This window comes from Coregonus clupeaformis, chromosome 9 (genome assembly GCF_020615455.1).
Source record: "Coregonus clupeaformis isolate EN_2021a chromosome 9, ASM2061545v1, whole genome shotgun sequence".
NCBI lineage: Eukaryota > Metazoa > Chordata > Actinopteri > Salmoniformes > Salmonidae > Coregonus > Coregonus clupeaformis.
This window is the reverse complement of record NC_059200.1, coordinates 36,721,505-36,736,439: the sequence shown is the minus strand read 5'-3', so window position 1 is coordinate 36,736,439 and position 14,935 is coordinate 36,721,505. Positions and strand designations below refer to the sequence as shown.

The 14,935-nt window shown below is 41.5% G+C and overlaps 1 protein-coding gene and 1 long non-coding RNA gene across 10 annotated transcripts; one reads left to right on the top strand and one right to left on the bottom strand.

Moving 5' to 3' along the window:
* The first annotated feature begins 296 nt into the window (after positions 1-296).
* Positions 297-13,667, top strand: LOC123491567. 9 transcript variants are annotated; one of them, XM_045222606.1, is made up of 17 exons: positions 297-381; positions 571-692; positions 932-1,018; positions 1,116-1,242; positions 1,378-1,475; positions 1,818-2,012; positions 8,384-8,470; positions 11,195-11,256; positions 11,333-11,407; positions 11,545-11,583; positions 11,706-11,780; positions 12,071-12,175; positions 12,266-12,409; positions 12,580-12,663; positions 12,731-12,823; positions 12,958-13,100; positions 13,531-13,667. In XM_045222606.1, exons 7-17 carry the CDS (start codon positions 8,401-8,403, stop codon positions 13,574-13,576), a joined length of 936 nt encoding a protein of 311 aa, XP_045078541.1. In that variant the 5' UTR covers positions 297-381; positions 571-692; positions 932-1,018; positions 1,116-1,242; positions 1,378-1,475; positions 1,818-2,012; positions 8,384-8,400; the 3' UTR covers positions 13,577-13,667. The 9 variants fall into 9 exon arrangements, with proteins under 9 accessions (XP_045078541.1, XP_045078537.1, XP_045078539.1 ...); XM_045222602.1 differs by having other exon boundaries at positions 932-1,023; XM_045222604.1 differs by having other exon boundaries at positions 571-809; positions 932-1,023.
* Positions 6,636-10,043, bottom strand: LOC121564844. Its single transcript, XR_006000296.2, has 3 exons — positions 9,999-10,043; positions 8,344-8,491; positions 6,636-8,090 (listed from the first exon to the last, which is right to left on the bottom strand). It is a non-coding gene; the product is annotated as an uncharacterized LOC121564844 (long non-coding RNA).
* Positions 13,668-14,935: the final 1,268 nt, after the last annotated feature.

Here is a 14,935-nt window from a genome sequence, read left to right as displayed (position 1 = left end):
CCCCATGTACTTTTTGTATTGATTTGTTGTTAATAAAAATAAAATTAAAATAACAACAAAAACAAAATTAATCAATATAAACAATTTAATGAAAAATACATTTAAAATATATATATTTTTAGAAATACACACACAAAAAAAAGACTGTTGTTCCTATGCAAAGAGCAGACGCTTGTGAAAAGTACTAACTAGCTGCAAAATTGGCTAGCTAGCGAATTGGCTAAATATCCTGCTGGTAACCATCTTGCTGCTTTATACAGAGCGCGCGTGTGTGTCCGTTGCTACTAACCTAGCTAGCCATCAAAAAGGTTCCTAACGTTACAACATGGCAGACGGCTGGAGCACTGACACCCGGGATACTGTGAAATACCTTACAATTAAGTAAGTTGCAGTTGGCCTTTGTGTGGCTTTTATTCCTTGTATTGCCATAAAGTTAGCTCTAAAAGCAGATGACGATGAACACCCATTATATTGTTTGACCTGAACCCTGACTGAGTTTGCCAGGGAAACATGGCAAATAGTTAGCTAGAATGTTGTTTACTTTGTTTATATTTACAATGGTGTTTACAGGATCCGTATTCAGAGAGTCACCTCTACAGCAGCCCTCTCCCAACACCTTCAGCAGCAGGTTTTGGCTCAACCGGAGAGGGAAGGCATTGAGCTGGACACCCTCAACTCACCGGCTCAATCAGGTATTAACACTGTTTTGAAACAGCAAGATGAAGTTAGATGCATCTTAGTTGAGTAGATGTTATTTTCGAAGTGGCTAGATATGGGCCAGAACATCGTCAGACAGGATGAGATAGAGGGTGAGTGTATATTGTATTAATATTTATTTCAATATAAATATTTAGTTTATATTGTATTCCTGATAACAGTTATCATAAAATGGAATTTGTAACATGCATTATTATTAATTATTTTATAATAGAATCCCTCCCCCAATGGCCAGTTCTGTACTTCTGGCAGCACTACAGAAATGAAGGCTATGGCTACCTGGTCATTCCTTCCACCCCTGGTAAGGTGTGTATATGTGTATAATGACAGTCAGAATTGTTTTCTGAAAGTAGCGTAAATGATGATCTACTCTGACTGTGTGTGTCTGTATCCCATAGGGAAGCATACAATAATGTGTCATACGTGGAGACCACAGGAACAGTGTCAGAACTGAGACGCTTCTTCATTGGTGGATCCCCTGAGCTTGAGGACTACATTTACATCAGAGTCCCAGGGGGGTCCACGGTATTATGTTCTTTTAGTATGGGGTGAAGCAGCAGAATGAAAAAGGTTCTGACTTTTAGAGATCTGGATTCTTTCCATTTGGGCCATATTTTCTCTGTTGTTTGTTTGACGTCACCGTGCTTGTCTTGTGTGCAGGGTATTTGTTGATGCCAGCACCCTGAAGAAGAGGAGGCAGAGTGTTCTGGACCAGCTGGGAGGCTTCAGTCAGCAAGGGGCTGTCTATAATGTCCTGGGTAAGGAGTGTCATGTCCAAATACAAATAATTGAGAAAGAATTACAAAATGTCAAGATGCTCGTACACAATATGCTGAGCGAAAAACATATTACAGTAGTCTGGTAAACAATGGATTTGTTCTCTAATTGGAAAAGTGTTTGTGAGGCTTTGTATACCTTCATTTCCCATGTTTTGTATGAAACATTACTCTGCTATCATTTGGTCTATTACATTTTTACCTTTGGGAGAAATGAGATGAGCACAGGTCTACCTAGTAAAGTCCAGGTTGTATCAAGCCTGTTCTTGGGTAAGATGAGACTCCTCACTCTTTTCCTCTAATCTCTCCTCTTTTCCCCCTAAGGTGTGTGCAGCTCACTCACTGCTGAGCGCGTCTCAATCGCATGTATAGTAAAGTGTCCGAGAGGAGTGAGGTTGCCAGGAAACTGTCAGTGCTTGCGCTCCCCTCTGCCCGTCTGGGAGTCTGCTGCACCTGCCTCAGTAACCAGCCCTGCTGGCACCGCCACAGAGTGGCCTGGCGCTGGCCATGGTGAACACGGTCTGTCTCCCTCTCCTAATTAAACTTTATACATTACAAACATCTATAGTTGGTTGTCCTGATGGATACTTGCTAGTAATTTAATGCAGGCAGTGACATGCAGTCAGGGTAGGCAATGCTTACCCTGTGGTAATCGATAAAAATAAAAAGTATGAAAAGCCCCCCCAAAACTGAAAATATCACACGTACATATTATTCAGACCCTTTCCTCAGTACTTTGTTCAAGCATCTTTGGCAGCGATTACAGCCTCGAGTCTTCTTGGGTATGATGCTACAAGTCTGGCACACCTGTATTTGGGGAGTTTCTCCCATTTTTCTCTGCAGATCCTCTCAAGTTCTGTAAGGTTGGATGGGGATGGGGAGCGTTGCTGCACAGCTGTTATCAGGTCTTTTCAGAGATGTTCGATCGGGTTCAAGTCTGGGCTCTGGCTGGGCCACTCAAGGACATTCAGAGGCTTGTCCCGAAGCCACTCCTGCATTGTCCTGGCTGTGTGCTTTGTGTCGTTGACCTGTTGGAAGGTGAACCTTCGCCGAAGTCTGAGGTCCTGAGTGCTCTGGAGATGTTTTCATCAAGGATCTCTCTATACTTCGCGCCATTTATCTGTCCCTCGATCCTGATTAGTTTCCCAGTCCTTGCCACTGAGAAACATCCCCACAGCATGATGCTGCCACCACCATGCTTCACCGTAGGGATGGTGCCAGGTTTCCTCCAGACTTGACGCTTGGCATTCAGGCCAAAGAGTTCAATCTTGATTTCATCAGACCAGAAAATCTTTTAGCTGCCTTTTGGCAAACTCCAAGCGGGCTGTCATGTGCCTTTTACTGAGGAGTGGCTTCTGTCGGGCCACTCTACCATAAAGGCCTGATTGGTGGAGTGCTGCAGAGATGGTTGTCCTTCTGGTAGGTTCTCCCATCTCCACAGAGAAAATCTGGAGCTCTGTCAGAGTGACCATCGGGTTCTTGGTCACCTCTTTGACCCTTCTCCCCCGATTGCTCAGTTTGGCCGAGCGGCCAGCTCTAGGACGATTCTTGGTGGTTTCAAACTTCTTCCATTTAAGAATGATGGAGGCCACTGTCTCCTTGGGGACCTTCAATGCTGCAGACATTTTTTGGTACCCTTCCCCAGATCTGTGCCTCGAAACAATCCTGTCTCGGAGCTCTACGGACAATTCCTTCATCCTCATGGCTTTTTTCAGACATGCACAGTCAACTGTGGGACCTTATATAGACAGGTGTGTGCCTTTCCAAATCATGTCCAATCAATTGAATTTACCACAGGTGGACTCCAATCAAGTTGTAGAAAAATCTTCAGGATGATCAATGGAAACAGGATGCACCTGAGCTCAATTTCGAGTCTCATAGCAAAGGGTCTGAATACTAATGTAAATAAGGTATTTCCATTTTTTTATTTTTAATAAATGTGCAATAAAGTCTATGTGTCCATATATTGGTCTTTTAGTGCCACCTATCAGTTATAACTGTGGATGCTACATCGATTTATGGCTGAGTTAACAGTGTGTCATTTTATCGGATTATATGAAGTATGCCGCCATCAGAGGCTATCGCTTGTGTAGCTTGGCTACATTGTTATTTACATTTGGTTAAAATTGTTTGTCAATTTCAGTTAATAGCCTATGTCACTCTGGTTGTTGGAGCTACTGTAACCTATTCTACGGTGAACTTGGGCTTCATCAAGGTTTATTTGTGAGTAAATCTGGCTTTGATAATAGCCACCGACCTCAACGCATGTCACTGAGCGTAAGGTTAAGTCAGAGTGAAATCTATTTCGGTTTTCTTTTTTTATGTGTATAGTTGTATTATTGTTAATAGATTAGATGTGCCTCTCACTGTAATAAGGGGTTTGGAATTTTTTATTATTGTTCGCTTTATTCATGCCCTAGCCTGAGGTGGTGTAACCTCTGGTGGCTGGATAGATTTTGTAAAGTGTTGGTCCCATGTAGGCGAAAACAGAGGTGATTATGATATGAAATATTGCGTCAGGACATTTATCATGCTGTGAAGATCCCCACAAGGCGTTTTTTCTTGTATATTAACTAATTTGACGTCTAAGGCATTGAAAGCATTATATATTTGCCGTCTGTGAATGTATTTACAAATTCAACATGGCCGCCTATTCAGATGCCCTAGGAAGGTTGTGTAAATACAGAGAGCAGAGCAAGATTAGAGTAAAATACAGTTGAAGACGGAAGTTTACACTTAGGTTGGAGTCATTAAAACTCGTTTTTCAACCACTCCACAAATTTATTGTCAACAAACTATAGTTTTGGCAAGTCGGTTAGGACATCTACTTTGTGCATGACACAAGTAATTTTTCCAACAATTGTTTATAGACAGATTATTTCACTTATAATTCACTGTATCACAATTCCAGTGGGTCAGAAGTTTACATACACTAAGTTGACTGTGCCTTTAAACAGCTTGGAAAATTCCAGAAAATGATATCATGGCTTTAGAAGCTTCTGACAGGCTAATTGACATCATTTGAGTCAACTGGAGGTGTACCTGTGGATGTATTTCAAGGCCTACCTTCAAACTCAGTGTCTCTTTGCTTGACATCATGGGAAAATCAAAAGAAATCTGCCAAGACCTCAGAAAAAAACTGTAGACCTCCACAAGTCTGGTTCATCCTAGGGAGCAATTTCCAAACGCCTGAAGGTACCACGTTCATCTGGACAAACAATAGTAGGCAAGTATAAACACCATGGGACCACGCAGCCATCATACCGCTCAGGAAGGAGACGCGTTCTGTCTCCTAGAGATGAACGTACTTTGCAAATCAATCCCAGAACAACAGCAAAGGACCTTGTGAAGATGCTGGAGTTAACGGGTACAAAAGTATCTATATCCACAGTAAAACGAGTCCTATATTGACATAACCTGAAAGGTCGCTCAGCAAGGAAGAAGCCACTGCTCCAAAACCGCCATAAAAAAGCCAGACTACGGTTTGCAACTGCACATGGGGACAAAGATCGTACTTTTTGGAGAAATGTCCTCTAGTCTGATTAAACAAAAATGGAACTGTTTGGCCATTATGACCATCGTTATGTTTGGAGGAAAAAGGGGGGAAGCTTGCAAGCCGAAGAACACCATCCCAACCGTGAAGCACGGGGGTGGCAGCATCATGCTGTTGGGGTGCTTTGCTGCAGGAGGGACTGGTGCACTTCACAAAATAGATGGCATCATGAGGAAGGAAAATGATGTGGATATATTGAAGCAACATCTCAAGACATCAGTCAGGAAGTTAAAGCTTGGTCGCAAATGGGTCTTCCAAATGGACAATGACCCCAAGCATACTTCCAAAGTTGTGGTAAAATGGCTTAAGGACAACAAAGTCAAGGTATTGGAGTGGCCATCACAAAGCCCTGACCTCAATCCTATAGAAAATGTGTGGGCAGAACTGAAAAAGCGTGTGCGAGCAAGGAGGCCTACAAACCTGACTCAGTTACACCAGCTCTGTCAGGAGGAATGGGCCAAAATTCACCCAACTTATTGTGGGAAGCTTGTGGAAGGCTACCCGAAACGTTTGACCCAAGTTAAGCAATTTAAAGTCAATGCTACCAAATACTAATTGAGTGTATGTAAACTTCTGACCCACTGGGAATGTGATGAAAGAAATAAAAGCTGAAATAAATCATTCTCTCTACTATTATTCTGACATTTCACATTCTTAAAATATAGTGGTGATCCTAACTGACCTAAGAAATTGAATTTTTACTAGGACTAAATGTCAGGAATTGTGAAAAACTGAGTTTAAATGTATTTGGCTAAGGTGTATGTAAACTTCCGACTTCCACTGTATGCATACTTGTAGCACATTCATATTGTACCATGTACTGTTAAATTTGTACATTTAAATTGCAGTAACTATTTAGTCATTGAGCCTTGTTCTTCATCGGTTCATTAAAGAATAGGTCTTAGATTCAATGGTGGTAAACTGTAAAAATGTCCAGGTGTTCTTTTCTCATGCTCTCTGACTGTAAGGCTTAGTGCCAACTAGTCACATTTAGATGAACACTACCACGGCATTTAGGCAATGCAATATGTGTTGGTTGTATGTGCACTTGCAGTACAACATGAATACGTCTATTAACTGTCATTTATGTGTGTTCTGATAATCACTAATTCTGGGATGTGTACAGTACAGTACTGAGTGTACAAAACATTAGGAACACCTTCCTAATATTGAGTTCCACCCGCCCCCTTTTGCCTTCAGAACAGCCTCAATTCGTCGGGGCATGGACTCTACAAGGTGTCGAAAGCATTCCACAGGGATGCTGGCCCATGTTGACTCCAATGCTTCCCACAGTTGTCTGGATGTCCTTTGGGTGGTGGACCATTCTTGATACACGGGAAACTGTTGAGCGTGAAAAACACAGCAGCGTTGCAGTTCTTGACACACTCAACCCGGTGCACCTGGAACCTACTACCATACCCCGTTTAAAGGCACTTCAATCTTTTGTCTTCCCCATTTACCTTCTGAATGGCACACACACACAATCCATGTCTCAATTGTAGCAAGACTTAAAAATCCTCCTTTAATGTGTCTCCTGCCCTTCATCTACACTAATTGAAGTGGATTTAACAAGTGACATCAACAAGGGATCATAGACAGACCAGGTAAATCCAGGTGAAAGCTATGTCATGGAAAGAGCAGGCGTTCCTAATGTTTTGTACACCCAGTAAGCATTTTATGTAGGTTTTATCTTTCTATGCTGATGGTTGAAGGTCTAATACAGAATATTTACTTCAATTTTCTGAGGTTCTGTTGAACATTAACTGTATGAAATGAAGTGGATGATATAAGGGTGATGTTCAGCTGTCCTTTTGGTGTTTCTTTTAATAGAGAAACCCCTAAACTATTGTAGTGATATGGCAGGGTTCATGTTTTCATTGAAGAATTGTGTGCCTTTTAACTTTTTCTCTTGCATTACTGATATCGAATAACGTGTTCCATCATGACCTGTTACATGACTCTTACCACTTGATCCAGTTGTATATGCAAAATAGCTATTTGTATATAAACAGTATAACTTGAAAGCATGCATTTGTAAAGAAATAATAATCATTGATTTGCTATATTTAGTATTGGTTGTCATTTATGGCTTCTCTTTACTGTGCACAACTGCCTCATTTTCTAAAGATTACATCATAATCTGCCCTTATAGCCCACACTCTTGATAACCTCACCCACTGCTCCCTGCTCCTCAATTTACAATAATGTTGATTGCCAAACAAACTGCATGTAATGGATCTAATTTACTGGTGAGGGGATGCTATTTAATTGCTGTAAGTAGTTAAGTAAAGGAAAACTGAATAAATCAGTGAAAGTGTAATATAAAATGCCTGATATATCAAGAGTGCCAAGAGATTTGTCTACAGTATGTGTAGAAAAACGCAAAGTACAAGCCAAAAGGAGTGGTCTTACAATCAACTGACAATCAAAACCTTCTTGTATTGATTTGACCTTGAACATTTTGAGCCTGCTTGTTTCTTGAAACCAAAATCATCAGTGAAGAAACCGTGTACCTTTAAGTACTGCCTCAAACCCCATGTCCAAGCATATTATATCTCAACGTATAACATATGAGATAGCTCTGTCATTCAATGTGTTTTCTATGTCATCAAACGGTCAGTGAAGACACAGGTGCCCCTGGGTGAACCATCACAGATCCTGGCAGTGACTCTGGCATGTTTGCTGTGAAACTCTGGGGGGCACTGACAGACACAGACAGTGGACTGAGGTGGGAATGTTGAGAATGTAGATGTTGAGCCACTGGATCCCAGTGACTAGTGGTTTGAGAGGCATATGTGTGCCCATGACTGTGTCCATGGCCGGAGCTGTGTTAGTGACTATGTCCATGACTTGGCCCAAAGCTATGCTTGAGGACATATCCATGGTTGTGACCATAATAACCTGAGAGCTGAACAGAGCTCCCCTGTGTATAGTATGAGTTGGCCCAGCCTTCAAATGTCTTTGGTGTGGTCTCGGTAGCCTGTAGATTGGAGGAAACTGGAGCGTGGGCATGGACTGGGTAGGAGCCTGGGGATGGAATGATTCTGCAACCAATGAGAATGTGGAGAGATTAAGGGGCGCTTATCTAACTAAACAGTGATTCTCTATTGAATCATGGGGGACCACTAGGTGTCTATTGTACAGTATTCAATTACAGCTGAGGATCCTCTATTAAAACTGCACCTCATTATACTGTAGAACATCATGTTCTCTGGCTTGCACCCAAAAATCATGTTAATTTAATGACCTCTTGTCTTGTAGGATAAATAATGCGTTTAGTGCTTTCTCAGTACTCACGGTGGGTGGACCGTCTTCCTTCTCTCCTCTGTTGATGCAGGGACATACAGGACACCAATGGTCCTCAGCAGCCTGAAAGGCATCTTCTTGTCCAGCACTGATGCCCTAGCATCAGACATGTCTAGAAGTGAGAGCCAGCCCTTTCCGTCTGTTTCACCAGAGCAAGATAAAGAGAATGTGTGACGCAGTGATGCAAGATTTTCCTAACCAAACATCCCATAATGTTCAGCATGAGGACTCAACAAACATTTCAAGCATATACAACACACACAAATATTACAACTTAACTATACTACTACGCACACTTAAAGCTGTGACACACTGCAGAGTGTATCACTGTTATTTTCAACCACAATGAGGTTGGAGTAAGGATACAGATCCTGCCCTGCAATGATGACGTTGCAGAGGAAGACAGTTTGTGGGACCAAAAGTGTTACGATGAGCAGAAACAGTCAGGGCAGGGCTAACATGGATACACTGACTCCAAAAAGAAAGCCCTTAACCATACGGGGAGTGCACTGTGGCCATACCCATAAGGGAGAGGGATACAGGAACTAACCCCTCCACTTGATTCTGGGAAGATGCACCAAACAGTACCAGCCCCAGGATGGTGTACAACACCCCTGTGCTGATAGAGAGCAGCTGAAACATGAGGACACGAACAGTGCCCACACTCTTCTCAATACCACCACAGAGGGGCACCAGAACCCCAATGCTTAGGAGTAGCTGGGTCACTGTCTTGTAGCGGAAGGAATATGTGATGAGTTTGTGTACTGGAATAGGACAGGATTAAAACGGAAATTATAGGGTTGACAGACATCAGTGGCATTGATGTGTTGTGCTCTTGCTTGCCGCTGTAGCCTACTGCCACCATCTTTTACGTCTTTAACGTTAGCTACAAATTGTAGCAAGCTAGATAACGTTACAACACTCCCATTCAAAGTAGCTAGCTACCGAGCATATGACTCTTGATTCACCTAGCCCCTCCTTGCTAATTTACCATGCCCATTGCCAAAAACTGTAGTTCCAAGACTGAAGGCATCCTCTGATAAACCGAAATATGTAGTTACAGTAAACAAAACAAAGGATACTATAATGACAGAAACAATGCCACTCGTGAACTCTTGAACCTCTGAACCACATTGTTGTGGAAAATTCGATCCAAGATTAAGGCAGAGGCTATTTGACGATATAATAGAAACATATTTAATACGAGCAGCTGCAGGGGAGATCCACCTCTGATTTCATAGGGAAGAACTCAAGGAAGAAATGCTTACATGTCCCTTATATTGCGGGAGGTGATAATACAACCAATTTGTTTACACAACAGTACTTTCAATACATCAACAGTTCCGGAACACCATTGCCTTGTGTTAGGGTGCAGACATACCAGGCGTCAATGAAAGGCATAACATCACAATCCAACACAGAACATATCCCTTGAGAAGTTACAACAGCTCACCCTAAATTCTTTCAAAACTATTCGGGAGATAATTTTGATGCTCAGTGCATATTTGTCAAACTACTAGTGGATAATCAAGCACAATACAAAAATGTCAGTTACGACACCTGTCCTCCAATATTGCACAACACTTCTTACAATTTAGTCATTTAGCAGACGCTCTTATCCAGAGCGACTTACAGTTAGTACATACATTTTCATACTGGCCCCCCGTGGGAAACGAACCCTCAACCCTGGCGTTGGAAGCGCCATGCTCTACCAACTGAGCTACAGGGGACATTTTAGCTAAAACTGGGGGTAGCTAGCTTGCTAAGCCAAAACAAATGTACTGGACTACCGCATTTGGATAAATCACATTCACAACCACAAAATTACTGATCTGCAGATCATGAAGTGCACTAAGGCAGTGCTGCATTTAAAGACACTGCCACCTGCTGACTTGTGCCTGAAATGTGATGATCAAAGTGTCCTCAGCAGCCCATTTGAGTTAGATAGAAAGCCAGATAGATATATTTGATTTGACACTTAAATAAAATAATTAAAACCGTTTAATAAAATAAAACGTGTCAGGGACAACACAATAAAACCAACTACTTCCATTGTGGTCCCTTAATGATTGTTTCTCCAAGTGCAAAAAAAATAAAATATATATATATATATTGGCAAGGAATGGTTAATTCCTAATGATTTCCTGTTGGCCTATGTAAAACGTCGAACCAACCATCCACACAACCATTTCTCAGTCAGTAGGATATATGCACATCACTTTCGTTATTCAGTTAGCTACAACCAGTGGGAAGGTAGCTTAGTGGGTAAGAGCGTTGTGCCAGTATCCGAAAGGTCGCTGGTTCCAATCCCCGAGCCGACTAGGTGAAAAATTTGTCGATGTACCCTTGAGCAAGGCACTTAACCCTAATTGCTCCTGTAAGTCGCTCTGGATAAGAGCGTCTGCTAAATGACCAAAAAAATACAAACAGACCGTATCCAAACAAGCCTTTTGCTTGTGACGTTTATGCTTGGTTACATTTTATGACGTGCCAAGCATTAATTCACTACATAAATGTGTTCAGATGTGATTTCATCTGTACAATCGCTTTCTTCACTCAGGTTGCTGCAGGTAACCTTTGGCCTTTTGATGCACAGCCTTCCCAACCTGTATAATATATACAGGGTGCCTTATATATATATATATATATATATATATATTATATAGATAGATAGATAGATAGATAGATAGATAGATAGATAGATAGATAGATAGATAGATAGATAGATAGGGAATAGGGTGCCATTGTGGATGCCATCTTTGTGTGTGTGTGTGTGTGTGTGTGTGTGTCAGGATATGCTTTATGTTTTGTGTCAATCAATTGATGGAAATGTTTCCCTCAGAAAGCAAGATGGATCGTAATGATGAGAGAATCAAAAGAGCTTTAAGGCGCCGCCCTTATGTGGTAAATATAACATATTTATTTATTTGTTCTGTTTTTGTTATATTATCACATTTTAAAGTGAGTGTTGTGTTGACAGTTGAATCCAGTGAGGGTGAACACCCCTGATTCTGTGTTGTGGCCAACCGGCAAGGTGCGCAGAAGGCCAAAGCCTGTAAGTAATATCTGACCTGAAAACAATAACACATACGCATTAGTTATACATGCTGCATGTACAAACTGCAGTTATCACAATAAAAGCAAATGCAGATATCCCTCCCTATCTAACCACATTGAATGCTGTCTTGACAGTCTACTTCAGTGCAGACCACTAAGATCCACAAAAGGCCTGTAAGTCACATTCAAATTCAACCACATAACAGTACTTTTGATATTTATTGATACATAATTCAAGTTATTTCCATGGCCAAAATGAGCAAAGCAGTGTTTAATTCATTTTTTACTGTTAACAGCCAATCATTGTGAGCTGTGGGCAGGACCAGACATCTGGGGATGGATGGAATATCAATCCAGAGCCTCTCAGCCAGGTCACACATCTATGCTGTTCCCACAGAGACAACAGATAGATCAATATTTTGATTCATATGGCCATTTTGGTTGGCTTAGTTGAATTGATAATCATCCATTCGACATTTTAAAGATTCCTATACTATGGAAGGTCTTTATCTCCATCCCTAATGTTATTGGAGTTGCATTTATTGCATTTCAATACACTTGCATTTTCAGTTACCCATGTATTACTCACTACTTGTAAACCATGTTGGTGCCAGTGTATTCTATGGCTGCCATGAGTACATGCCTTTCGCTGTCTCCTCAGTCTGGAAGGGTGACTCGGCTGATAGAGAAAAATTATGATGAGGTGATCTCGTCCTCCAACTCCGATGACTTTTCCATCGACTCCTTTACTGACTGTGAATCTGAGGTAAGAGAGTTGTACCGCACCGTCCATGTCTTTGTTGAGTGACATCACTGTGAGGAGGATGGTCTCTGACTAGCTGACTCTGATACACAGTGTGATGATGAGGATCATGGAAGGAGGACACCACTGCTGAAAGTTAAGGATGAGGAGGATGGAAAGGTGACAAAGCTTGAAGTGAGGGATATGGTAGAGGACGACGATCTGTCTCTCCACTCCTTCGATGAGTCAGACTTCCTGGTAAGTTCTGCATACAAAAAAATATATAATAATATATATATATATGGCGGATTGGAAATTATGCAGACAATTACATTGATAGAGCCCATAGGTTCTGCACCATGTATTTGAGTAACTCTTTCACTGAATGTGGAGAATGGACTATGACCAGCTAGCTCTCTGACACACAGCGTGATGATGGCAATGATGCCTCTACTGACGACTTTCCAGAGCCTCCAAAGGAACCACAAGTTCCACTGAAGGACCATCAACTGGTAGGCGTCTCTTACATTTGTTTGTGTGTGTGTCACATCTCAATGGTTTGACCCTTTGTCTGTACAGATTATTCGCCTGGCCCCCATCACCAACCTGAGTGAGACTGGCAGGAAGCTGCTCCAAGAAATGGCGCAGGAAATGGCAGGAGTGGCCCCACAGGTGAGAGGAAATACAAGAAGGGAATCTTGTCCGTATGTCCTTCTACAGTATAGCATATCTCTAGATATAGTAGCTCAAGAGAAGAGAAAACCCATAAGCTTACATTACTTTTTCTCCTTGTCCAAAATATTCAGGAAGGGAAGATCAATAAGAAAAAGAAGGGCAAGGCCAAAAAACGAGTGAAGCAAGAGAAGGCCAATAAGATGCAACAGATAGAAAATGTTGGAGAAAGTAAGGAGGAGGACAAGAAAGAGGAAAAGAAGAGTCTGAGGAAGAGGTGAGGAAATAAATGAGGGAGAAGTGGAATATAAACAGGGAATACTAGACTAGAGAATTAGAGAAATAGAATGAGGTAGCAGAGAAAGAGCAGCTGTCTGATGTGTTAATGCAAACTTAAGCAATAAGGCACGAGGGGTGTTGTATATGGCCAACCTACCACGTCTAAGGGCTGTTCTTAAGCACGACGCAGAGCGTCGTGCCTGGATACAGCCCTTAGCCGTGGTAAATTGGCCATATTCCACATACCCCGAGTTCCCTTATTGCTATGATAAACTGGTTACCAATGTAATTAGAGCAGTAAAAATAAATGTTTTGTCATACCTGTGGTATACGGTCTGACATACCACGGCTGTCAGCCAATCAGCATTCAGGGCTGGAATCAACCAGTTTATAATACTATTTATTCTCCTGTTGTTTTTGATTGACAGGTTTCTTCAGTGGCTGCTGCCCAAACTGAGATGTTCAAAGAAATAATGGCCAACTATTACTCCTACTACCACACACACACACATTATTTTGCTAATTTTCACCCCAGTATCTCTATTTGCACATCATCTTTTGCACATCTATCATTCCAGTGTTAATACGAAATTGTAACTATTTTGCACTATGGCCTATTTATTGCCTTACCTCCATAATTTACTACATTCGCACACACTGTATATATATTTTCTGTTGTATTTTTGACTTTATGTTTTGTTTACCCCATATGTAACTCTGTGTTGTTGTTTTTATCGCACTGCTTTGCTTTATCTTGGCCAGGTCGCAGTTGTAAATGAGAACTTGTTCTCAACTGGCTTACCTGGTTAAATAAAGGTTAAATAAAAAATTAATAAAAAATGTGCAAAATACATATATTGGTCTCATTCTTATATTTTGCGACATGCACCATTCTTACAAAACAAATACGATATTGGTCCCCATACATCCTACCCAGGTGGCGTATGATAATGAGTTGGATTTACATAGTGCGTAGAAGCGCTTTCCCATGCTTAGGCTTGGAAATATAGCCAGGAGAAGCAGGGTCAACACCCCTACTCATGCCATAAGTGCCATGAGATGTTTAGTAACAACAGAGAGATAAGACCTCTGTCTACGCGGTCTCATCCAAAGGACAGCACCGGCCGCAGGGCAGTGTCACTGGTATTGGGGTCTTATGTCTCCTTTGGCCAAAGGGAAGAGAAGAGGGCCCCTTACTGGCCTCCTTGCAATATCTGGTCTCCCACACAGAGACGGAAACCTACACCTGTTTAGACCCTGGAGGATATGGCTTCAGATGAAAGACAGCTGAGAGATGCAGAATGCATAAGCTTGAAACACTGTGATGTATGCAAGTTCATGAACATTGTGCACAGAAGTGGAGCATGCATCTGGTCTGAAGCATGTCAAAAGTGTGCATATGAACTGGGACTGGAGGACTGCATCACATTTAAACTAAATTAGAATTTATCTGATGTAGCTACACCCATCTGTACTTGACTTGTGCTGTTTGAAACATGTATTTCCAATAAAACTTTAGAAATTGCAATTATTTGTGTCAGACAGATATTTTTCTTAATTACATCAATGGTTCTTAAACCTTTGTACAGCACGGGAACAATTATTGTTCTGACATTACACTGGCTAAGTTGAATGCACCAATTTGTAAGTCGCTCTGGATAAGAGCGTCTGCTAAATGACTTAAATGTAAATGTAAAATGTAAACGTTACATATTATCAGTGGGTGTTTTTTATTCTGCTGTCCTGGACTGGATCCAACGATAGGTGGCAGTAGTGCACCAATAAATAGTTGTCCATTAATGTCCTTGTGTAATGTGATATTGTACCACCTAG